The sequence below is a fragment of the Chionomys nivalis genome, chromosome 17, assembly GCF_950005125.1.
Source record: "Chionomys nivalis chromosome 17, mChiNiv1.1, whole genome shotgun sequence".
Classification (NCBI taxonomy): domain Eukaryota; kingdom Metazoa; phylum Chordata; class Mammalia; order Rodentia; family Cricetidae; genus Chionomys; species Chionomys nivalis.
Genome location: NC_080102.1, coordinates 40,222,489 through 40,248,148, shown reverse-complemented (window position 1 = coordinate 40,248,148; position 25,660 = coordinate 40,222,489). Strand labels below are relative to the sequence as shown.

Below are 25,660 nucleotides of genomic sequence, written 5' to 3'. Positions count from 1 at the left end.
CACACAGGAAAGACAAGAATGGTCCTCAGTAGGCGGAACCACACCTTGACTGACAGACAGCTGCTGAGTTAGGGATGACTCTGGCTTTTGTTTAAACCTCAACTTCACTTCAGGAGCCTGAAGATGAATTGAGGCAGGGAGCATGGATAACTGTTACCTCTTTAAAATAATAAAAATTAAAATATCCTCTCCCTCTCTTTTTTTCCTTTTTTATTATTTTTATTTTTTGTTTTTTTGAGACAGGGTTTCTCTGTGTAACAGCCCTAGCTGTCCTGGAATTCGCTCTGTAGATGAGGCTGGCCTCGAACTCACAGTCATCCACCTGCCTCTGCTCACTGGTTATGTCACTTGCTATTCTTACAAAGGACCTCCTGGGCTCAGTTTCCAGCACCCACGTGGTGGCTCACAATCATCTATAATTCTAGTACCAAGGGATCTGAGGTCCTCTTTTGGCCTCTGTGGGAACGAGGCATGCACATAGTGCACAGACACGCATACAGGCAAGAAGCACTCACACACATAAAATAAAAAATTAATCTTAAAAAGAAAAAAAGAAACCCTTATTCTCTGGAACTGAAGGCTCTCTCCCTTCAAGACCCTGTCATGGCTGTCGAACTTCTGCTAATGTAGTTTATCTGAAGGGCAGTATGTCCCAGCACCTGTCTACATCAAACCAATAGCCTTCTTAAGAATTTTTAAAATTTGTATGTATGTATGTATGTGTGCATGTATGGGTGCAGGTGCTCTCAGAATCCAGAAGAGGGCGTCAGATTCCCTGGAGCTAGAGGTACAGGCGGTTCTAAACTACCTGATGTGGGTTCTAGGAATAAACTTGGCTCCTCATGCAGAACAGCAAACACTTAACTGTTGAAGGTATCTTCAACCCTTAACCCTTCTCCCTGTGGGCCCCCTCACTGTGTAGCCCTAGTTTGGCCTGGAACTCATAGAGACCTGTCTGCCTCTGCCTTCTGAGTGCTGGGATGAAAATAATGGGCTGTCCATGTTAATTTTTGAGACGGAATGTCACTGAACCTAGAGCTAAATATCACTGAGTTAGACAACTGTCTTCCCAAATGTGGAGATTACAGTTGCACCCTGCTGGGACTGGTTTTTTGTTTTGTTTTGGTTTTTTAAACATGGATGGAAGGACTCAAAATCTCATGCTTGTCTAATAAACACTTTCTCCAAGCTAGTCATCTTTCCAGACCCTTGTCTGAGGATCTGTTTGTGTGTGTAGTTGTTTTGAAACAGGGTCTCACTGTGTAGTGTTGGCTGTCTTGGAGCTCACTAAGTAGACCAAGTTGGCCTTGAACTCATGGAGACCTGCCAGCCTCTGCCTCCTGCGTGCAGGGATTAAAGGTGTGTAGTGTTACACACAACATTATTTGGGTTTTCAGATGGGAGAAACCTGTCTTCCCAGCATTTGTGAGGCAGAGGCAAGTCACAAGTTTAACCACTATGGTTTACACATATATATCCGTTACCAAGAAAGTTGTGGGCTAAAATGAGACCCAGTCTGAAAAATCCAAAGCAAAATAAAACCCTGGAGTAAGGAGCACTAATGGGAACGAGAGGGACAGACAGGCTCGCCAGATGGCTGTCAGCTGGAGGCTGAGGATCTCCTGGAAAAGAAGGGGTGGGCACACCCAAGAACTGGGTAGTGTCAGAACCGGCTTTGGGGGGATGAGAGTTGTCTACAGATTGACTTATTCAAAACCTCTTTACCCGGAGTGTTTTGAGAATCGGGATAGGGTGTTTCCATTTTCTCAGAGTCCTGGATGCCGATTTGTGTGGTGAGAGTGACGAAGGGGGGCGGACGTCCAGCAGGGGAGGAGAGCTGGCTGGGAAACTGCCTCTAAGGGACAGCTTGTAGTGGGCCCAGCCCTTCCCTGGATCATAGCAGGCCAGGGAGCCGAGAGTGTTTTCCATAGACGCTGGGAAGTGGCGTCTGGCCGACTCAAGTTCAGACTCGCCCCTTCTCAACTGAAGAACATTCAAGTAACTACCCAAACCGCTTTAAGCCTGGATTTTTGTTTTTGTTTTTTTCTTTATCTGTTAAATGAGAAAACGGAACCACGGGTTGGGGACTCACTCCTGTCTTCCCAGCGCTTGGGAGACTGACGCAGGGGGACTGCTAGGAGTTCGAGGGCAGCGTGGATTAGAGAAAGAACTCTAGGGTCTCAGAATAGGATTGTACGTAGTGTAGCGTGGGTGGCCCGGAGGCTGAGAAAGCAGTTCACACCTGTTGGTTACCGGCTAGCGTTGACTCAGGTCGTGGTCCCCGTTCAGTCAACACCTCCCATCCCACCCTACCCCCCCCCCCGGGCTCCCTGTAGACACTGAGGACAAGCTTCTGGCGAAAGGTTGTGCAGGGACCCGCGGGGCAGGGCGGGCTGATCCCGCCCAGGGCTGGAGGGGCGGCGCTCCTGTCCGCTGTGCTCACGCCACCGCCCTCCAGGGCCGCAGTAGCTGCCCGCCGCCGCGGGAGCCAGAGGTACTTGGGGTTCTGGGTCAAGGCAGCGGGCGGGAGTACTCGTTGGGATCCAGGGCTCCCCTGATCTTGGCATGGCGGGGAGGTGAGCCTCGAGACCCCAGAGACCCGGGTCCCCGCCTTGCCACCTGTTCCACAGGTGACAATTATCCGCGCACCAATTCCGTGCTCTGGTCCCTCCATCACCGCCTGTACCCGAGCTGCGCCCCGAAGTTGAGCCCTGCGCGGGCTAGTCTGGGCCGGCTAGGGTTCCGAGATTCACCCCGCAGCCCCGTCGGCTTTTGGTGGGTGAGGTCCACCGGGGAGGGGGGGACGATTGGAGATCCGAAGCTCGTTGCCAAAGCGCTGCTCGGCGACCTTGGGCGCGCAGGAGATCTGGGAGGCCGCGGCGGGGCGAGTCCCGGAGAGGACAGGACCACCGCGCGCTGCAAGGAGGGCTGCGGACCGGGAGTCGGCGCTGCCTTTCCGGATGCTCTGGCCTCGGACCCGCCGCACGGGGAAGGGTCTTCGGGTGGAAGGGATGGCCTGGGAAAGAGCTGGAGAGCAAGGAAAGCCGGCATGAAGCCGCTGATCCCAGCGCTCGGTCTGGGGATCAGCACGCTCTCGCCTCTCCTCCAGATGAGAACAATTGAGGTGGGATTGGAAGTCTGATGGGATTGGAAGAGGCTGCGGCTGGGAGATCTATCTACGCGTCTTCACTGTTAGGGCGAACCCCCTAACCTCAGTTTTATTGCATGGGGCTAGAAGGTCTCATCTGCTTGTCATTCTGCTGAACCTCTCGTTTGCTGGAGATTAAAAGTCTCCTCGTGGGCTCTCGAATCTCTCACGTCCACGACAATCCAGCTGCTGCAACCCCACCCGGTTCCGAAGTGCCTACCTCTCCCCCTACACCGCTCTGACCTTCCTGCTTTCTCCTAAAGAGTGAGGAATCCGATATAGTAGGGCTGCCTCCGCCCCTCAACTGCACCCGCAATTACCCCAGCCTCTGACCTTGTGTGGGTCCCTAAAGCCACCTATGCGCTTTAAGCGGAAATCCCACAAAGGAAAGTCCTCAAATCAAAGGCCTAAATGCACTGGAGCTGGGTGGAGAGAGTCTCGGCCTCCTGGTTTTTGTTTTGTTGTGTGTGTGTGTTTTGTTTTTGAAAACGTTTTTCCAGCGGCTCATGTGCTGGTCCCTGCCTGAACCGCTCAGTATGAGGGCTCCTACATGGAAATTCTCTTGGGTTTACTTTCCTTGCGTCAATTATGGCCCTGCAACTGTCTAGGTTGACAGGATCCTAGTCTCAGAGAGAGGTTGTGACTCAGTGGGAGGAGTGATGAATGGCCCAGGGTAGGCCGGAACCTACCGCAACAACCCAAATCAGCCTGCTCTTGGTGGGTATGGAAATCCTAGTCCATACCGTTCAATGACCCAAAGTAACACCTTTGTTGACCGAGCCACCTCAACTACCCTGCTTATTGTTATGTAATACATTTGTTTCTTTTAGCTATTGGTACTTTTTGTTTTGAGACAGGGTATCACTGTATAGCCCTGCCTACCCTGGAACTCTGTGGCGACCACACTGACCACTCAGAGATCTGCCTGCCTCTGCCTCCCAAATGCTGGGATTAAAGGCCCTACCCCACCCCCCATGCTGTGCCCACCTAGATACTATTACATTCTAATAAATGCATACAGGTATACATTGCTGGATTTTCCCAGAAAAGAATTAACTGGTCAATGTGTGAGGATAAGAATGTCTCCCAGCTGGCTCCCCTGAAGCCCTGAGTCTTGGCACACTTCCTCAGGCTGTGGGTGTAGCTCCTTTTCCCTAGAAATGAAAAGGAGGAACCAAGGGTTTGTACGATGTTTCCAGCAGTGCCAGCTCTTCAGCGATGGCTTTGCCCCTTGTCCTGCCTTCCACAAATGGTTCCTTCTCTATTGTAGTTTAGCTTTCTGCTCCTGTCGCTACATGGACATGTTTGAAGAGCTGGGGGTTTTGCCATGGTGGTTTGGTTTGAGATTTATTTATTTTCTTTCTGTGTCTGAGCATTTTGCTTGTATGTAGGTGAACCCCACTGGTGTCCTTGGAAGTCAAAAAAGGTGTCCAATCCTCTTAAACTGGGAGTTGGGAATCAATCCTGGGTCCTCTGAAAGAGCCACAAGTGTTCTGAATTGCTAAGCTGTCCCCAGCTCCGGGAGCTGAGTTTTATGGGTTTGTTTGTTTGTTTTGAGATAAGAGTCTCAGCTCTGTAAAGGCTTCTGCACCATGTAGTGTTAAGGTGGTCCTTAAGCTTCCAATTCTCTTGCCTCCCAGAATGATGGGACTATAGACCGCAGTGTCCAGTTTTTTTGGGTGCAGGGCATCAAATGTAGGGCTTAGTGCAATTTAGCAGTCTAGCAACTAGGCTTCACCCCACCCCCCCACAAGGAGCAGATTTTTAAATTTAATTTTCCTTAGTGTGTGTGGGTGTTTGTAGATGGATGTTTACTGAGAGACTTGGCTACTTTTAGAAGCTGATTGTGAATAGGCAGAAAAGGGCTCTGCAGAGACCTAGGGTGGAGGAAGGGGGCCAGTAAATAGACTGAGGCCCCAGGGGACCCGGGAAGTAGGAGGAAGTCCTGTATCTGGAAGAAGTAAGGGCAAGAATTGGGAGAAAAGGGCTGAGAGGGCCCTCTTTGAGTACCTTTGGGGGAGATGAGACTCTTCAGCAGGGACAGGGCTTCTGCACCCCAACTGAAGGATATCTGGGGCTCCCTTGATGCCAGCTGCTAGGGTTGGACTGACTGAGTCTCCGACATCTGGAGTCCTCAGGTGTTGACATCCCCCACTGATAAACACTCCAGGGATGGGGAAATACTTCACGTGGTTGTTTCCCTTTGGGGGCTTTGAGTTTGAGTAGATTTTAAGAAGTGGAGCCCAGCAGTCACAGTGTGACTGAGTATCCCTTTCTCTCTCCCTGGGGACCTTCATTTCCTTCTGAGTACAGTGCCCTTCCCTCCTGGGCTGGGAGAATGGCCTTTCTTTCCAGTCCAGAGCCTGCCCCTCTCCCCTCGGCCCAGGTTCTCCCACAGGCTCACTCCATCTGGAAATACAACCTCTGAGGCCACGCCTGCTGGTGTAGGCTGGTAAACGGGAAGCTTGGGCCACCGTGCCCACCCGACAAGTGTGGAAACTATCAAGTGGACCAAATCCAGTGAGTTACTAACAGTGGAAACTTCTCTACCCGCCCCACCTCTTACCCTCACTCTCTAGCCCAGAAGCGGGACTTTGCTTCCCTTCCTTCAGTTTCTCATTGGTTCTCTTTTCTTGGTCCTCAACTTCTCTCTTAGTCTGCTTGGCCTCTCCCCCTCCTCTTTTTTTTTTTTTTTTTTTTATTTTTCGAGACAGGGTTTCTCTGAAGTTTTTGGTGCCTGTCCTGGAACTAGCTCTTGTAGACCAGGCTGGCCTCGAACTCAGAGATCTCCGCCTGCCTCTGCCTCCCGAGTGCTGGGCTCTCCCCCTCCTCTCTCTTCTTTTCTATCATGGCCCGACCCAGTTCAGTCTGGACTCTTCCCAGATCCCTCTGTCTGTACTTTCTCAGATCTACAATAAAAACCTCCTCAACCATACCTAGGAGTGGTCATGTCCTCATTTTCATTCATGGAGGCAAAGAATATACTCTGTTGCCAAGCTAACCCATCCTCCCCCGTGTGTGTGTGTGTGTGTGTGTGTGTGTGTGTACACATATATTGGGGTGGGGTTTTTTGTTTGGTTGGTTGGTTTTTGGGTTTTTTTGTTTTTTTTTTGTTTTTCGAGACAGGGTTTCTCTGTGGTTTTGGAGCCTGTCCTGGAACTAACTCTTGTAGACCAGGCTGGTCTCGAACTCACAGAGATCCGCCTGCCTCTGCCTTCCAAGTGCTGGGATTAAAGGCGTGCGCCACCACCGCCCGGCTGGTTTTGTTTTTTTGAGAGAGGATTTTTCTGTAACCTTGGTTATCCTGGAACTTATTCTGTAGACCAGATTTGGTTACCGCCACTTGGTTATATTTTTAAAAAATTACTGGTGTGTGTGGTGTGTGTGTGTGTGTGTGTGTGTGTAGGCATTCGTGTGTGGAGATCAGAGGACAATGCTGTAAAGCTGATTCTCCCTCCATGGGTCTCACGGACTGAACTCAGGTTTCAAGGCTTTCCCAGCATGAGCCATTTTCCTGCTCTGCCTCCTATTATTTATAATTTTATGTTAATTATGCATGAGCTAGGCAAAGAAGCACTCTACGCTTTTAGGTGTATTTTAATTCAATTGGGTGTGTGAGGAGATGGGGAGATGGAAACAGCCTTGCTATGTGGTCCAGTTTGGTTCAAACTTAGATCAATCCTCCTGTCTCAGTCTCCCAAATGCTATGATTACAGGTGTGTGTTACCATGTGTCCAGCTTAATATTATTTTTTAACCTTCAAAGAATTGTATGTGTGTGTTTTGCCTGCATATATGTCTGTTCACCCGCATGTGAGCCTGTTGCCTTCAGTAGCCAGAGGGGAACAGGCACTTGTGAGCATCCATGTGGGTGCAGGAAATCAAATCAAATTCCTCTGCAAGAGCAGCCAGTGCTCTTAACTGCTGAGTCATCTCTCCAGCCCCAATCCTTTTAATCTTGTTATTTTTTATTTCATTTCTGAGACGGGCTCTCACGTAGTCAAGGCTGGCCTTGAACTCACCTGAAGATTACCTTGAGTTTTTGATCTTCTTTGCCCCTACCTCCCAAATGCTAGGATTATGGAGTGAGCCACCATGTTCACTGTCTACAGTGTTGTGGATAGGACCCTAGGGTTTACGTAAATAGATGTGGAACTTTTGTCCTGACCATTGGGTCTCAAATAATCACACATATTAATTACAGAATGTTTGGCCTATAGCTCAGGTTTATTACTAACTAGCTCTTACAACTTAAATTACGCATTTCTGTTCATCTACATTTTGCAGTGTAGCTTCGTGGCTTTACCTGTTTTCTAACATCTTGCTTCCCCAGCGGCTGGCTCCACCCTTCTCTGTATTTTCAGTTTGACTTTCCTGCCTGGTCTTATTTTGCCTTGCTATGGGTCAAGGTAGTTTCTTTATTAATCAATGAGAGGAGCATATATTCACTGTGTACAGAAGGATTATATCCCACAGCAGGTTTATCCTCGCTAGGCAACCACTACCCACTGAGCTGGAGCCAGAACATGGTTTTCTTTTGTTTCTTTGTTTGTTTTGTTTTTGTTTGATGTCAGATCTCTTTTTGTAGTCCCAGTTCTCCTGGAACTCCCAATGTAGACCAGGCTAGCCTGGAACTCAGAGAGATCTACCTGCCTCTGCCTCCCCAGTGCTGGGATCAAAGATGTGCATCACCATTCTGGGCAAGTGTAGAAACTTTCAGGTGGACCAAATCCAGTGCTTTTCTGACTCAGGCGGAAACTTCGAGCTGCCCTTTGGAGGGTTATGAGAGTTGCCAGCCCTGGTTTTATATGATAAAGACTCGCCGGCCATCTACCCAGCAAGTAACCAGGACAGAAAAGCAGTCTGCACACAGTCACCTGGGGGTATGGGGCTGAGTGAAGGTCCTGGGGCTCAGGTTCATGGGGCCTTATTGTGCCTTTCACAGGGCTTCAGAGGGTAACCTCACCCTGGCCCAAGGAAGCCAACTGCAGTTCCGGTACAGGACAGGAGTGACCCTTGGAACAGGGAAGGTGCTCTTGGGAAGGTCACAATGTGTGTCCTTATTTGTGCCCTCAGGAGGTCAGGTGGGTTATGGTAGTTACAGTTGTGACTTATTCCTTAAATCGTATCACTGGGGAGGCAGAGGTAGGGGGATCTCTACAGGCCAGCCAATGCTACACAGTGAGTCCTTGTCTCAGAAACAGGTTTTGTCTTTGGATGGGGGTCAGTAATTTATAGGCAGCGTTCCCCTGGATTAGTTACTGCATTTGATCCTGAAGAAAAGTCAGAGGTAATCCAGTTGCATTCAGAGACCGTGTAGGTGTGCGCTGCCTGGACGCTTAGGGAGTGACTGTGTCCTGATTCAGTCCCCTTTAAGAAGGACCTTGGGGTTTTCTAATCTTTCTGATTGCAAACAAATCTGACCTATGACATCGCGCAGATGTCACCTTTCTGTAGGACAAATCCCCAGAGCACGTTAGCTCGTGTGTGTGTGTGTGTGTGTGTGTGTGTGTGTGTGTGACTGAGGTCACCCTCTGGTGTGTCCTCAGGTGTCCCCCGTGGTTTTTTTGTTGTTGAGACAAGCACTGACCTGGAGGCACCAGGTCAGACTGGTTGCCAGGGATCCACGTGCCTCTGTCTCCCCAGCTCTGCTATTATAAGCACACCCCACCACACCTAGCTCCTTTGTGTGGGTTCTGAGGATCGAACTCAGGTCCGGGTGCTCAGGCAAACACTTACTACCTGAGCCTTCTCCCCAGTCCATGCCTTGGAGGTTTGTTGTTGTTTTAATTACTTATATTTGTTTTTATTTTATGTGTATTGCTTTTGCGTGCATTTATGTCTGTGTGAGGAGGTAGGATCCCTGCTACTGGAGGTACAGCCAGGTATGAGCAATCATGTGGGTGCTGGGAATTGAACCCCGGTCTTCTAGAAGAGTAGTCAATGTTCTTAACCTGCTGAGCCATCTCTCCAGCCCTCGTCTTGGAGTTCTGATAACTGAATGCTGTCTGCTGCTGAGCAGTCCTGTTTAGGATGCATACCATATAAAATGTTTACTTAGACTACACTTTTCTAGAAGCCAGTGTTTGAGGCTTTGCCAATCTGATTAGGTGAGATGTTATCTGTGTGGTTCAGTTTGCATTTCTTCTCCATTGAAAAGGATTCTGGGAATGTGTCTGGGAGCTGAAGAAAAGGAGGAATGGAGGGTCTGTTATTTTTTAGCAGATGAAGTACTTTATTTAGCCCATATTAAGTCAATACTGAAAGCAGAAATGGGGGATTCCGCCTCTACTAAGCTGTTTATAGCTAAGAGCCCTTTGTCAAATTCAAAGGAAACTCCATTTCCCCAAACTCTGGCAGTTAGACAAAAGTATTCCCTAGAACTTGAGAGGCTAGTTCCTCTCTACAGAAGGGAGCCATTTCCCTTATGGCTGGCAGAAGGAACTTGTGGTTACCTGTGGTGTCTGTTAGACTTACCAAAGCCCATGCTGACCTCTCTGGGCTCCCTCAGTTTCAAAGTCCCTGCTGGTTCTTAGCACTTCTCAGCTTTTCTCTCCTACCCTTCCCTAAGCCTCTCCAGCCTCCCTCTCACCGCCCCTCATTCTCCGCACAACCCTGCTATTTCGGCTTCGGCTCTCTCTCGCCCTCTTTCTTGCCCATATTCTCTTTCTCTGTCTTCATTTCTCCCTCTCCCTCTTCCCGTCTCTCTGCTCCTGCTTCTCGTCTGGCTAGGTCCAGTCTGCTGCCGTGTTCAGTTTACTCCTCTCTGCTCTGGACTCTTTCAGATCTGTTCTCTCCCTCAGAGCTACAATAAAAACCTTCCCCAGCCTGATGGTGGTGACACGCGCCTTTAATCCCAGCACTCAGGAGGCAGAGACAGAGGATCTCTATGAGTTTGAGGCCAGCCAGATATACAATGTGAGTTTCAGGACAGCCAGGGCTACATGGAGAAAAAGGGCTGCCTCCAAACAAAACAGAAAACCAAAACAAAACATAAACAACCCAAACCATCCCCTTAGTTTATAAACCCCTCTGAGCTGTGTAGGTCACAGCTCCGGCCTCCTCCCATCTCCCTCTTAGAAGTGAAGCCTGGGACCACCACAATCACTGGAGTTTCCTGAGATCCTGTTTCTGGGTCCCAGTGCATCTCCATTCCGTTTACTGCTCTGTGTGTCAGTCAAAGGTTCTTTGGACCACATTTACATGTGGGTAAAAAGTTTGTGTTTGCCGGGCGGTGGTGGCGCATGCCTTTAATCCCAGCACTTGGGAGGCAGAGGCAGGCGGATCTCTGTGAGTTCGAGACCAGCCTGGTCTACAAGAGCTAGTTCCAGGACAGGCTCCAAAACCACAGAGAAACCTGGTCTCGAAAAACCAAAAAAAAAAAAAAAGTTTGTGTTTTCTCTGTACCCCAGATTCTCTAAAGATGTAACTTGTTTATTTTTCTGTGTTGCGTTTGATTCCATAGAAGAAGGATCAAAACCAAGCTGTCCTTTTACTCCCATTGGGCCTTCTCTCCTCTCTACTACTTTGCTGTAAGTGAGGGCACAGTAAAGAAACCGCCAATGGGTACTGGCACTGGCAGCTCTTCCAGAGGTCCTGAGTTCAGTTCCCAGCAACCACATGTGGCTCACAACCGTCTGTAATGAGATCTGGCGCCCTCTGCTGGCAAGCAGTAATACATGCAGGCAAAACAGTACATACATAATAAAAAATTAAAAAAAAAACACCATTGGGCAGTGGTGGCACATGCCTTTAATCCCAGCATTCAGGGGGCAGAAGCAGGTGGATCTCTGTGAGTTCAAAGCCAGCCTGGTTTACAAAGCAAGTTCCAGGACAGCCAGAGATGTTACACAGAGAAACCCTGTCAAAGGAAGGAAGGAAGGAACGAACGAACAAACCACCGAAGTAGATGTTGCTCTGTGATTAGGAGGAAGGCTCTCATTGTGGATAAAAGAGAGAGGAAACATCCAGAGGCATGTGGAAGAGTCCCGAGCAGAGAGAGAAAGAAGCAGACTGGATGTGGCCAGGGCTATCTGTAAGAAAAGCCAGGATAGCAAAGAATAGTAAGAGTGAAGATAAGATAGTAAGAATAGTGGGGGAGAGGGGCTGGAGAGATGGCTCAGCGGTTAAGAGCACTGACTGCTCTTCTCAAGGACCCGGGTTCAATTCCCAGCACCCACATGGCAGCTCACAACTGTCTGAAAATCCAGTTCCAGGGGATCTGACACCTTCACACCAATGCACATAAAATAAAGTTAAATAAACCATAAAATTAAAAAAAAAAAAAAAAGAATAGTGGGGGAGAGACTAGCAAGAGGAGCGGTGGGCAGGGGACACCCTTGCCATATTTATATACAGGGTACCTGGGCCAGGGAAGCCTGCTAGCATCATCCAGGATCTGTGGGAGGTGAGAAGAGCCAGGATGCTAACAAGCTTTGGGTGTTTAACAAGTACATGTAAATAGGGCTGGTAGCCGCTGGAGGCCAGCATGGGCTCTGATAATCTGGTTGGTGCCCCAGGGGTCAATAGACAGCCTATATCCCTTCTGCCAGAGGCAAGGGAAATGCTGCCTTTTGGTGGTCAAGGTCCTGAGGAATGCTGGCTTGTCTAACTGCCAGAAGTCTAGAGCAACAGTTCTCAACCTGCTAACTAACACTACAGTTCCTTGTGTTGTGAAATTATTTTCATTGTTATTTTATAGCTGTACTTTTGCTACAATTGCAAATCATAATGTAAATATCTGATGTGATGGACAGTCTTAGGCAACCCCACTGGAAGGGTCATTCAACCTCCAAAGGGGTCGCCACCCACAGGTTGAGAGCCGCTGTCTATAGTCCAGCTTGAGCCAAGCCTAGACTCAATTTTGGACCAAGCCAATAACAATGGGCCTGCCCTTTTGGGAGGAAATGGGGTATAGTTTGGTCCTGATACAGTCCTTCCTTCAAGAGTAGAAATGTGTGTACAATATGTTCTAATAAAACGAATCTCAAAGCCGGGCGGTGGTGGCGCATGCCTTTAATCCCAGCACTTGGGAGGCAGAGGCAGGCGGATCTCTGTGAGTTCGAGATCAGCCTGGTCTACAAGAGCTAGTTCCAGGACAAGCTCCAAAACCACAGAGAAACCCTGTCTCGAAAAACCAAAAAAAAAAAAAAAAAAAAAACAAACGAATCTCAAATTTGCATCAATATACAAAATTTGTATAATATACAAAAGTTCAATCCAATTTAAAACATTTATAGCTAGTAGTTGCTTTTTAAAAGTAGATTCAATAATCTTTTTATCTTATCATATCTGTATCCTCCCTTTTGTCTTTTCAGAGTAGATTCAATAATCTACCCTTTTTTTGTTGGTTTTGTTTTTCTTTCTTTTTTTTTGGTTTCTTTTTTTTTTTTTTTTTTTTTTTTTGATTTTCGAGACAGGATTTCTCTGTAGCTTTGGTGCCCGTCCCGGAACTAGCTCTTGTAGACCAGTCTGGCCTCGAACTCCCAGAGATCCGCCTGCCTCTGCCTCCCGAGTGCTGGGATTAAAGGCGTGCGCCACCACCGGCAGTTTGTTTTGTTTTTCAAGTCAGGATTTCTCTGTAGCTTTGGAGCCTGTCCTGGAAACTAACTCTTGTAGACCAGGCTGGTCTCGAACTCACAAAGATCCACCTGCCTCTGCCTCCCAAGTACTGGAATTAAAGGCACGAATCATTAATAATCTACCCTTTTATCTTATCATAGCTATATCCCCCCCTTTTTTTTTTCCAAAAAAAGAACCCTGAATCTAACTTAATCACCTTCATTTAGCTTTTTTTCCTGACTATTATCTATAATACCTTGTAACCAACACTCTAAACAAAGACCAACACCCATAATCCATTTTTTTGGGAATGTGGCCAGAGTTTTTTAGGCTACTTCCTGCTGATTAGGGCACTGATAATTAATGCTATAGCCTGGCTGCCTGGCTGCCTTCCTTCCTTCTTTTCTTCCTTTTTTTTTTGGTTTTTCGAGACAGGGTTTCTCTGTGGTTTTGGAGCCTGTCCTGGAACTAGCTCTTGTAGACCGGGCTGGTCTCGAACTCACAGAGATCCGCCTGCCTCTGCCTCCCGAGTGCTGGGATTAAAGGTATGCGCCACCACCGCCCGGCACCCTTTTTTTTTTTTTTTTTCTTAAGTCTCATATTCCAGGTCAGCCAAAGAGGACATTGAATTTCTCATCTTCCTGCCTCTAACTCCCAAGTGCTAGAATTATAGGCCACCGTGCCTGGTTTGTGTGATGCTTGGGATGAAATTCTGAATTAAATGGTTGCTAAGCCAACACTCTACCAGCTGAACTTCTCCAGCCACAGAGCACCAGCGTAGTGTCCCTGGTGGCCCAGGAAGCACAGTGGAGTAGGATCCTTCTTTCCCTTGCCTTGGGTGAGCCCTCTGCTCTAGGCCTCCCACTGTTACCGGGAACCTGGGCGCTGCAAGGGACCCAAGTCTCAGGGAGGTGGCTTGTCCTGTGGCACATGTCCTATACATGGTCCTGCTGGGAAGGGACGCTGGAGTGGACTGGGAACTCTGCCATACTTTAGTCCCTGTAGACAGACACTAGAGTAGGAAGGGAAGCTGACTTGACTGCACCAGGAGCAAGTGTGATCACGGGATGGGGATTGTGTGCTCTGACTGTTTGCTCTTGATAGCTGGGGGACAGCAATAAACAAGAGGGCCAGTCCTGGCCAAAGGCTGCTTCCTGGCCACGCACAGCGATACTGCTGAACTTGGAGATGAGAGCGAAAGGGCCACTGTGTCCTCCATGACCTTAGAGATTATCCCAATTGGATGAAAAGAAGAAGGGCAGACATGCCTGCTCCTAGGTGTGGTGGAGGAGAAGGTTTACTGTAGATACGAGGGAGAGCATAGCATAGTCTAGAGGACATGGCCAGACTGAGCTAGGCCATGTGAAGAGAGAGCTGGAAGGGGAGAGGAGCCGCTGACCAACAGGGGCAGCCTGGGCTAAGAGACTGGCCAAGAGAGAAAAGGGCAGATAACCAAAATGACTGGATTATATGGGAAGGGCAACACAACCCCTAGGCTGGGGAAGTTTAGGGTGGGAGGGGGGATATGCCAGCCAGGTAGAAACTGAGGGATGCTGGGAGAACCTGGCAGCCAAGTCCACTTTGATAATGCTAAATAGGTACCTCAGACTTAGGGACCTACCACCAATGTCTCTTCTTTCCCAGGCCCTTCACAGATACCTGAAGAAAAGCACCTGTCACTCAGGCGGGGCCCTAGACACACACTGTGCTCTCTAAGGCCAAATGGGTTTTGTTTTAAGCTTGATCTGCAGAGCAAGTTCTAGGATAGCAAAGCTCCACAGAGAGACCCTGTCTCAAACAAAACACAACAAAAAGCGTGAGATGAAGGCTCAGCAAGGCTGAGTCTCCAGCCAACCTGCAGTTTTGCCCCTTTGAGGGCCACATACCATATAGGTCAGGGGTTCACCCCATCTTAGCCTGACTTGTCTGGTGACCTGGAAACCCCAGTAGACTTATCCATAGACACTGATGGGGACACCCCTTTGCCCCTCCCCCCATCCCACCTTGCAACGACCTCCTGGGTCTCCCACTGCACAGCCCCAGCCTAGCTCCTCAGCTCCATGTCCTCATTCTCCTGAGTGTGTCACCAAGAGACCCTACTTGGTTGTTGAACAGAGTCTCTTGTGTTTCCTTGAATCTTATGAGGACCCCCTAGACAGGGTGCGAGTTCTGTCTGCAGAGGCCTGGGGAGGGGAGCTGGTACCTCACATAGCAAGCCTGGGTGGGGACCTTGCCCAAGTCACCATCAGAACGTCTGACCCTCCGTTGGCTCAGCCCTGGTTTTCTGTGAACCATTCTATTGGCAATCTTCCCAGAGGTGGGATCTATGGAGTTCAGTGTGGGCTGCTTCTGAGTGTCCCCATGGCACTGTCCTGGCTCGTGGTCAGCCAGGGAGACAGATGGAGGTACAGCCATTAAGGGTGCATGGAATTGGTACCAGCCTGTATTTCTGCTCAGTCTCATTGGCTGAGTGAATCATGGAACGGCCTGATAATAGGAAGCCATGGAAGGGCCTGGAGCAGCAGAGTGACCAGTTAACACACTACCTAGAAATAGCTTCCTGCCCTAGGGAAGGAAGCCTGGAGATGGGGGGGGGGGGTAACAGAGACAGGCTGCCCTGACAAGGACCAGGGCTTGGGGTGCAGCCACAAGTCCCACCCAGGGGGGCTGGGAGCATGCTTTGAGTCTGAGGTCACATGGGTATTGAGCTGTGGCCAACTTGGCCCAGGATATAACTTCTATTCCTGGGTCTTCAGCTCGGACACCAAATATGGTGTGGCCTGCGTCTAGCACCTCCAGCTGTGGTCAGGCACACTCTTCCCCCACCTCAGGCCTGGGCTCTACCCTATATCACGGCACAGTTAGGGCCTCCTAGGACTTGGGGTCCCAAATACTCAGAGGTTCACTCTGCTGATGTCTGCTGATCCACATTCAGGTGAATTCTGTCTGTCTCCCACTGGGCTAAAAGTGCTTATGCCAAAGGGGGTGGTGGTTCACACCTGTTAATCTGGACACTCGGGAGGCAGAGGCAGGCTGATCTCTTGGTTCAAGGCCAGCCTGGTCTACAGAGTGAGTTCCAGGACAGCCAGGGCTGCACAGAAAAACCCTGTCTGGAAAAACTAAAACCAAAAAAAAAAGAAAGTGCTTATAACCAAAGCAGCCTCACTCGCCAAAGGAGGACAAAGCTGCTGCTATTCTGGGGTCTGTGGCAACTCCCTCATAAGCATGACCCTGGCTGGGGTCCTGAGCCGCTCACTGGTGCCCTTGGTTATCCAGCAGCTGCCCCTCTGCTCAGTGAGTCCTCTGCCGGCTCACTGATTTCCTCCCCTGCTCATTTGTTGACTACACCTATCAAGAGCTAGACAGGGTTCCAGACGCTGAACAAATACAAACCCAAAGTATGCTTTTCCAGCTGGGCGGTTGGCAGCACACGCTTTTATTCCCTGCACTCTGGAGACAGAAGCAGGTGGATCTCTGAATTTGAGGTCAGCCTGGTCTACAGAGTGATTTCCAGGACAATTGGGGCTATACAGAAAAACGCTGTCTCCAAAAACAAATGTGTGTGTGCGTGTGTGTACTTTTCCTTGAATGTTGTATCACATGCTTCTAATCGCAGCAGGAGGTGGAGGTTGGGAGCAGGATCATGAGTTCAAGGCTAGCCTGGGCTGCTTAAGACCCTGACTCAGAAACAACATGAGGCTATGAGGTAACTCAGTTGGTAGTGTTTGCCTTCCTTGCATGAAGGCCTGGACTCCATCCCCAGCAAGGCATAAGCCTTGTGTGGTGCTCACCACCCAGCCCTGTGAGGAAGGAAGCAGGAAGATCCAAAGTTCAGAGTCATCTTCGGGCTATCTGATAAGTTAGAGGCTAGCCTGTTCTACATGAGTCACTCAGTAAAACATGCTATCTGTCCTTGTTTGGCTCTTTACAAATGAGTTACCTAAACAAATGAGCACAGTGTGTTGTGATAAGAGCTAGGCAGAGTATAGGGGAGCAGAAGGCAGGGAACGCTGGAGTTTTCGGGGTTTGAGTTATGAGTGGAGAAAGAGCCATCACACAGAGAGAAGAGACCGTAGCAGGTCTCCCGGTCCTGAAGCAACATCTTGAGTTCTGAGAGGCAGCAGCGGCAGATATGGTTTAGACTAGGAGCTGGGGGAAGTGATGTGAAGTCAGAGGTTTGGAGACCTGAGTCTCTCATATTACTTAGGGTCTGTGCAAGGCTCTGATGTGATTTGGCTTGGGTCTTTGCTACTATTGCTGCTGTTATGGATAGAATCTCATGTAGCTCAAGCTGGCTTTGAACTTGCTATATAGCCAAGGATACCCTTGAGCCTCTTGCCTCATCTCCCTGGTGATGAAATGGTTTTTCGTTTGTTTATTTGTTTTTTTGTTGTTGTTGTTTGATTTGGTTTGGTTTTTCGAAACAGAGTTTCTCTGTGTAACCATGGCTGTCCTGGAACTCATCACTGTATAGACCAGGTTGGTCTTGAACTCAGAGATGGGCCTGCCTCTGCTTCATGAGTGCTGGGATTAAAGATATGCACCATCACTACCACTCAACTGTTTGTATTTAAATAGCGTCTGGCTATGTTGCCTAAACTGGTCCTAACCTTATGAATGAACTCGTGGCCCCCAATCCTGCAACCCGGTCACCGTGTCCAGCTATCACTTTATCTTGTTATTGCTCTTGACTTTTGAGACAAGGTCTCACTATGTAGCCCAGGCTGGCCTGGAACTTGTGACTCTCCTGCCTCTGCCTCTCCAGTGCTGGGGTTCAGCCTTTGACTGTCATTTGCTGAGAAGGAGCAGGCTGGTTCCTTCATGCTTCCCACAGTCCCTTAGAGCCTGTGATGCTGATGAGATGCAGAGTTCTCATGGGCCAACACCTCCTCCATTTGACTGACCCTTCTTTTCTCTGGTGCCCAGCCCAAGTGCAATTCCACCCAGGGAGTTCTAGTCGATTGTATTGTCCGTCTCCAGATGGTGCTTCCACAGGGCTGAACACAGGCTAATGTACTCAATTGAGCACAGGACTGCACTCTGAAAGCCAACGTGGTGAGCTGCTGGTGGCCTACAGCTTGCTCACACTTTCTGCCTTCCGTCTTTTGCAGGTGGGCTGGCAGGCCTGCGCATCAGAGGACAGACCATGTTCCTGTTGGCATAGAAGATGGGCTCCTAACCCAGTGCGCATACCCAGGATGCCTGCAGGCGGCTAGGACTCCACCTCCTCGTCATGGGCTGCCCAGGCTGGTCAGTAGCCCTTTAACCTGGAAAGAGTCCATCCAGGTAGCTCAGACCCCTGGGCTGACCATGTGGGATGGCCATTCCAAGAGTCCTGGAAGGGACTCAACTCTCAGGTTCCCGTAATTCCTGCCTGCCTGTGTCCACTCAAGTGTCCTGGTTCCTAATGTCAAAATGATGCAACTGTCCCCTGGAGTGGCCAAGAGTCTGAGGGGTGTGAACGCCACCTGGAAGATACAACAGCTATGATGTGATCCGGGGCCAGGGCCGCTGTTAGTCTCCTGGGTACAGGACTGAGTTCCTTCAGTGAGCCACGCACCCTTTCGGCCACTCCTTTTCCAGACCAGCTCTCTCCCCAGGACAAGGTAATGTGGTAAAAGTATAGGCCTCCCACCCCACCCTACCCCCACTCTTCCATACACATCCTGCCACTTTCTGCCTGGGGACAGCATGAGGGATATAGACTGTCCTCCTCCCCATCCTTAAGGCACAGGTGAGGATTAACCCTTCCAGCTGCTTGTAAGGGTTTGACAGGTTTGTATGCATGAAATGCTACCGTGTTGGTTAGAATGCCAATACTTCTTTTTTTTTTTAATTGAAAAAAAAAATTTCCGCCTCCTCCCCGCCTCCCATTTCCCTCCCCCTCCTCCCGCCCCTCTCCCCCTCCCCCCACTCCTCTTCTCCCTCTCCAGCCCCAAGAGCAGTCAGGGTTCCCTGCCCTGTGGAAAGTCCAAGGTCCTCCCCACTCCATCCAGGTCTAGAAAGGTGAACATCCAAACTGTCTAGGCTCCCACAAAGCCAGAACATGAAGTAGGATCAAAACCCCGTGCCATTGTCCTTGGCCTCTCATCAGCTCTCATTGTCCGCATGTTCAGAGAGTCCGGTTTTATACCATGCTTTTTCAGTCACAGTCCAGCTGGCCTTGGTGAGCTCCCAATAGATCAGACCAATACTTCTTAAGGAGCAAATGTGTGACGTAGTAGGGCATGGTGGTACATAGCTGCAATCCCAGCACTTGGAAGGCTGAGGCGGGAGGATCATGAGTCAAAAACCAGCCTGGTCTATATATTGAATTCAAGGCCATCCTCACCGGGTGTAGTAGCTCAAGCTTTTAGTACCAGTGTTAGTCCCAGTGCCACCAAGCAGCGGTGGTGCATGCCTTTAATCCCAGCGCACAGGAGGCAGAGGCAGGTGGATCTCAGTGAGTTCAGGCCAGCCTGGTCTACAGAATGAGTTCCAGGACAGCCAGGGATATACAAAGAAACCCTGTCTCGAGGACCGGTTCCCCCCCCCCCTTAAAAGGGTCTGAGGGGCCGGGCGATGGTGGCGCACGCCTTTAATCCCAGCACTCGGGAGGCAGAGGCAGGCGGATCTCTGTGAGTTCGAGACCAGCCTGGTCTACAGAGCTAGTTCCAGGACAGGCTCCAAAGCCACAGAGAAACCCTGTCTCGAAAAACCAAAAAAAAAAAAAAAAAGGGTCTGAGGGGCACAGAAAGGTGGCTCAGCAGTTAAGAGCACTTGTTGCCCTGATAGAAGACTTGAGTTTGGTCTCTAAGACCCATGTTAAATGGCTCACAACCACCCGTAACTCTTTTTTTTTTAAATATTTATTTATTTATTATGTATACAATATTCTGTCTGTGTGTATGCCTGCAGGCCAGAAGAGGGCACCAGACCTCCTTACAGATGGTTGTGAGCCACCATGTGGTTGCTGGGAATTGAACTCAGGACCTTTGGAAGAGCAGGCAATGCTCTTAACCTCTGAGCCATCTCTCCAGCCCCCATCCACCCATAACTCTTAACTCCACACCCTCTTTTGCTCTCTGCAGACATCTGCACTTGTATATAGTGTGCCCCCCCCCCAATTTATAATTAAAAAGGAAATAACTTGAGGCTAGAGAGCTGACTCTGTGGTTACAAGCACCAGGCTCTCTCAGAAGACCCAGGGTTGATACCTGCCCAGCACCCACATGATGCCAGGTCACAACCTCCCATTTCTAGTCCCAGGAGATCCAGTGCCCTCCTCTGGTATCTGAGGACACTTTGTGCATGCGACACACACACATATGCACAGAAAGAACACCCATGCACATGAAATAAATAACTTACAATGAATAAATCCTTAGATCAAAGACCACTTGCCCCAAGTGACACTCTATCTCTACCTCCCCGGCCCTGGCTACACACATGCACTGCCATTCTGTCTTCCGTGGGTTCCCGGGATCCAAACTCAGGTCCTTGTGCTTGCTTGTGCATTTTGCCCACTGAGACATTTCTGCAGTTCTCAGCCCATGTCTTCATGCCGAATATGTTTGAGACATTGAACAGCCTGTCTTTGAGTGGGCCAAAGCCTGTTCATGGAGCTGAGGGGGGTCAGAGGACAGGCTACCACCCCAGTAGGCCAAGAGAGGCCGATTTTGTCAGGGTTATGGTTCTGTGAGGCAAAGTTTTTGCTTCTGGCTGTTCTTGTATCTGCTAGACTCTGGCTGCTCACTGAGAAACACTGGTTCTGGTCTCCAGCCAGTCACAAGTTTGCTACCCAAGGGAAAAGGACCCTGTCCAGGTTCTAGTCTGGTCTTCTTTTACAGGTGAGCGGACAGCTGGCCAGGGTACAGCTCATGCCTCTTGGGTCCCAGAGACCCCAAGCCTTAAAAGCTGGCAGTTCCCGTGTTTCTTGAGGGTCAGGGAGTCCTGCAGTCAGCAGACCTGAGTGCTGGTGTTCGTTTCTTACAGACCATCACTCCTTGTGGGCATCTCCTGCTGTGATCTGGGGAGACCATGTTCAAGCCTCCCGACTGCCTGCTGAGGATGCTCCGGGGCACCCCCAGACAACGGGTCTTCACTCTCTTCATTATCAGCTTCAAGTTCACATTCCTCGTCTCTGTCATGATCTACTGGCACACTGTGGGTGCACCCAAGGACCAAGGACAACAGAATAGCCTGCCAGTGGACTTCCCCTGCCCCCAGCTGGCCTTTCGTGGCATCCTTGCCCCAGGCAACATCTTCTTCCTAGAGACCTCAGACAGGACCAAACCTAGCTTTCTGTTTATGTGTTCTGTGGAGTCTGCTGCCAGGGCACACCCAGAGTCCCAGATAGTGGTGCTCATGAAGGGGCTACATAGGTACAAGTCAGGCCTGCCTCGGAACCTTGGCATCTCTCTCCTGAGATGCTTCCGCAATGTCCAGATACAGCCTTTGGACCTGAAGGAGCTGTTTCGGGACACACCATTGGCAGCCTGGTACTTGGAGGCGCAGAACAGCTGGGAACCCTACCTGCTGCCGGTACTCTCTGATGCCTCTAGGATCGCGCTCCTCTGGAAGTTCGGTGGCATCTACCTGGACACAGATTTCATCGTCCTCAAGAACTTGAGGAACCTGACCAACACGCTGGGCGTCCAATCCCAATACGTCCTCAACGGAGCCTTCCTAGCCTTTGAGCGCCACCATGACTTCTTGGAGCTGTGCATACGTGATTTTGTGGACCACTACAATGGTTGGATTTGGGGCCACCAGGGCCCCCAACTGCTCACCCGAGTCTTCAAGAAATGGTGCTCCATCCGCAGCCTGAAGGAAAGCCACACTTGCCGAGGAGTTACTGCCCTGCCCCCTGAGGCCTTCTACCCCATCCCCTGGCAAAACTGGAAGAAATACTTTGAAGACATCAGCCCTGAGGAGCTGACCCGGCTGCTCAATGCCACCTATGCTGTTCACGTGTGGAACAAGAAAAGTCAGGGTACACACCTCGAGGCCACGTCCAGGGCTCTGTTGGCCCAGCTCCATGCCCGCTACTGCCCCACAACACACGAAGCCATGAAGATGTACTTGTGAGGGCCCTCCAGACTGCCTTCGTATAATCTCAGCTCTGTTACTGCCTGTCCTAGGGAGACAAGACGAGCGGGAAGCAAAGAGGGCTCTGCCCTGCTGCTGCTGACTTTAGAGGAGACCAGGGCTGACCTGGGGAGCATGTGTGACCTCTGTGCTCCTGCCCCTCCAGGCCAGAGTGACCCTGGTGAAGATACTTGGGCTCGTGTTCTGGGCTGGCAGGTGATTCTAGAATTAGTAGCATCTGGGGCTTTACTGAGCTAGATCAGCAAGCCTGGAACACTGGAGAGCATTCTAAGGTCGCTGGAAGACAGATGGGGTCAGGAGCAGAGCTCAGAGAAGCCTGGGTAGAAGCGTTGCGAAAGGTGGGGCTCTCCCAACTGAGTGAGCCCAAGGGGAGGGGCAGAGCTGCTGGGAACTCCATCTTTCCTCCCTTGGGGCACGGCTCTGCAGATCTGCCACAGCCCATCCCAGTGATCAGGGTATGTGGAGATTACTTTGGTGTGGGAAAAGTGTTTTTTTTTTTTGGGGGGGGGGGAGTTGGTTTGGTTTGGTTTGGTTTTTGGATTTTCAAGTCAGGATTTCTCTTGGCTGTCCTGGAATTTACTCTGTAGACCAGGTTGGCCTCGAACTCACTGGGATCTGCCTGCTTCTGCCTCCCGAATGCTGGGATTAAAGGCGTGCACCACCACCACCTGTCTGGGAAAAGTGTTTTAAATGCCCTCCCTGTTGTCGACACTGGAGGCTATAATAAAAGTGACTTACCAACATCTAATGCCTTGTGGTCACATAGCACATTTGTGAACACGGACTTCGGCAAACACACCCTGTTCTACAAATGGGAGAGGAGCTGGAGGGTGGCCATTTCATGGGTCACAAAACTTGGAGAGGCTGGGCTCAGAACTGGGTGGCTGGCTGATAAGGCATAAGAGGAGCCTGTGGTCCCACCTCACTTCTCAGGGCTCACCAATAGCTGAAGTGGGGTCCTGGCCTATTCACAGCCTTTCAAAAGCCCTAGGTCTGTTTTAGCCTACATGGGGCTCAATACAAACACAAAAGTGTGAGGCTAGGGGCTAGATACAGCGAACAGTGGGGACTCTGGCTTCACTGGCTTCTGAGAACTCCTGGAAGCGCCCTGCTATGTAGTCCCAGGGCTGATGTTCTATGACTCTTCTGGCTGGGCATTCCTGTGAGTGATGGGAGGTCAAGAGGCTGCTGGGAGCCCTGGAGTGCTCTCTAGCAGGCCAAGCAGGGAGACATACCAGCCTGTGGGCTCTGCCCGCACATACCTCGAACAGCCCTGTAAGGGGCTGAGCTGCCTGGCTCCAGAGGTATTCAAGAGCAGATGAGGTTTGTGATGAAGACTAAGAATTAGAAGCCAGGGGCTGGAGAGATGGCTCAGAGGTTAAGAGCATTGCCTGCTCTTCCAAAGGTCCTGAGTTCAATTCCCAGCAACCACATGGTGGCTCACAACTCTCTGTAATGAGGTCTGGTGCCATTTTCTGGCCTGCAGGCATACACACAGAATATTGTATACATAATAAATAAATAAATATTTAAAAAAGAATTATAAGCCAGTTGTTTCTCCAGTTAATCATGGTATCATTTGAGGAGGTCTTAACTGTGGGGGGCTGGAGAGATGACTCATCTGTTAAGAGCACTGGCTACTCTTCCAGAGGACCCAAATGTGGTTGCAAGCACCTTGTGGGGCAGTTCACAAATCCCTGTGATCCCAGCTCCAGGGGATCTCCACTAGCTCCCGTACTCACAGGGGCACACACACACACACACGCACATCAGCAATAACAACAATAAAAATCTCTACAGTCACAGCTGGCTGGTGTGGAATTCACAGCAATTCCCCTGCTTCAGTTTCCCAAGAGGTAGGATTATAGGCATGAGCCACCAATCTTTTTCATTTCTTTCTGTCTTAGAATTACGGGCTTTCACAACACAAACACTATATGTAGCTGTACATATTGGAACAAGCGAAATGTCTCTTAGGGTTGGGGGGTGTTTAGCCTCATGATCATCATACAGTGAGACCCTAACATGCTAACACACAGACATGAAATACATCTCTCCCTCTCCATAAGCTCACCCATGGCACCCTCTGCCCAGGCCTGATTCCAGATACCCTGCAAGCATTTCCCCTGCCCTGGGCCAACCCCACAGTGCGTAGACAGCCTGGCAACCTCAGGCTGCCTCTTTATGGGGAAGTCGGAACATTCACTGTGCAGCTGGATTCTGAGAAAGGAAAAGGGAGGGGTGCTATGGTGGAACATGTCTCAGAGACATGAAATCAGATCCTCAGGCCCCTATGGTTTCTCACTGGATAGTCTGTTTACAGATGTTTTTGTCCAGGGCTGAGGAAGACAGAACCCACAGAGGCCCCAGGCAAACTCTGTCAATTACCTAATGAATCTTCCAGGCTGGTCCGCCTGGTGCTGGCCAGCAGGGAAGTCTTTCCCAGCAGCTCAGAGCTAGGGGACTAATTTCCCCTGGCTGCTGTATCAACATTCAGCCTTTTGTTTAAATATTAAATGGGACTGCCCTCCATTTGAGTGCCTGAGGAGAGGCCAAGGATGGATGAGCATGTGGGCTCCATTCCTGGAAGTTGGCTTGCTGTGTTTCCTGCAGACCTCTGCTTAGGGCCAGCTGGGCGCTAGGCATGCTGGGAATGCTGCTGTGAGGCTGGAGGACTGGGCTGGGCAAAGAGTCAAACATGACCTCTCCTGGGGCAGGGCAGCGGGTGGGGGTTAGGGGAGCAAGCATGTCCTCCTTAGAGTTTCTATCGCTGTGGTAAACGCCACAACCAAAAGCAGCTTGGGAAGGAAAGGGTTTATTCCATCTTTCATCTTGTAGTCCAGTGTCCAGGGAAGTCAGGACAGGAACATATAAGTAAGAACCGATGCTGATGCCTTGGATGTGTGCTGCTTACCGGCTTGCTCCCCATGACTTGCTCAGCCTGCTTTCTTATAGAACCGGGACCGTCAGCCCAGGGGTAGCACTACCCATGTTGGTCTGGGCCTTCCTTCATCATTAATTAAGAAAATGTAACCACAGGCTTGCTCACAGGTCAATCTGGTGGGGGCATTTTCTCAATCAAGGTTCTTTATTCCAAAATGATGCTGGCTTGTGTCAGGTCAACATAGAACCAGCCAGCAAAAAACTTCCAGGAAAGTCTATGTGGGAAGAAACCAGTAAGTGGGGACTAGAAGTCATTCCTAGTGCCCTTAATATAATAATATACCAACAAGACTCAGATTCAGGCCAGCTCCACCAACTTGCAAGAAGAGAAGCATACACGCACACACACACACACCCAGCATGGATTGGTTACAGTAGCCTGAAAGCTGCTGCACAAGAAGCCCAGTGGTCTGCAGAAGGTCACATTCGCCTCCTGTTAGTCCAAGGCCAGGGGTGTCCCAACCCTCCCTGGGCTGTTGTTTGTCATGAATTCAGCTGCTGCCGCTTTCCAGTCAGCAGAACAGGCAGACAAGCACCCAGGCAGATGTCTTCAAGGACATGATCCGGAAGTCGCGTGACACTTAGCGTCTCATCTCTTTGGACCACATCCGGAGAGTAGGCAGAAGAGGAAGCAAGAGCCACAGGCTGAGTCGTCTAAGGACTGGTCCCCTGTCAGCTGCTCTTACTGACTGCCTCTGCCGCCAGACTGAGTCTGACACGGGGAAGACCCATGACTGCTTGCTAGATGAACGAAGAGGTCCCAGGTGACTGAATGAAATGATGCAGTGTCGAAGATCCCTGAAGGTGGTATTCCTGAGAAATGGAACCTCTCAGAGCTTGGCCTTGTAGGATGTCTTTAGGTTCGGGGGGTGGGGATATGCCCTCCAAGGGAACTGTGGGACCCAGTCCCTTCCCGTTT

At 50.1% G+C, this 25,660-nt stretch overlaps 1 protein-coding gene across 3 annotated transcripts; it reads left to right on the top strand.

The window, feature by feature from the left end:
• The first annotated feature begins 1,956 nt into the window (after positions 1-1,956).
• On the top strand, positions 1,957-23,302 carry A4galt (alpha 1,4-galactosyltransferase (P blood group)). 3 transcript variants are annotated; one of them, XM_057791895.1, is made up of 3 exons: positions 1,957-1,998; positions 17,820-17,958; positions 20,683-23,302. In XM_057791895.1, exon 3 carries the CDS (start codon positions 20,728-20,730, stop codon positions 21,775-21,777), a length of 1,050 nt encoding a protein of 349 aa, XP_057647878.1. In that variant the 5' UTR covers positions 1,957-1,998; positions 17,820-17,958; positions 20,683-20,727; the 3' UTR covers positions 21,778-23,302. The 3 variants fall into 3 exon arrangements, with proteins under 3 accessions (XP_057647878.1, XP_057647876.1, XP_057647877.1); XM_057791893.1 differs by having other exon boundaries at positions 17,820-18,314; XM_057791894.1 differs by lacking the exon at positions 1,957-1,998 and adding an exon at positions 2,463-2,494 and having other exon boundaries at positions 17,820-18,314.
• The last annotated feature ends 2,358 nt before the right edge of the window (positions 23,303-25,660 follow it).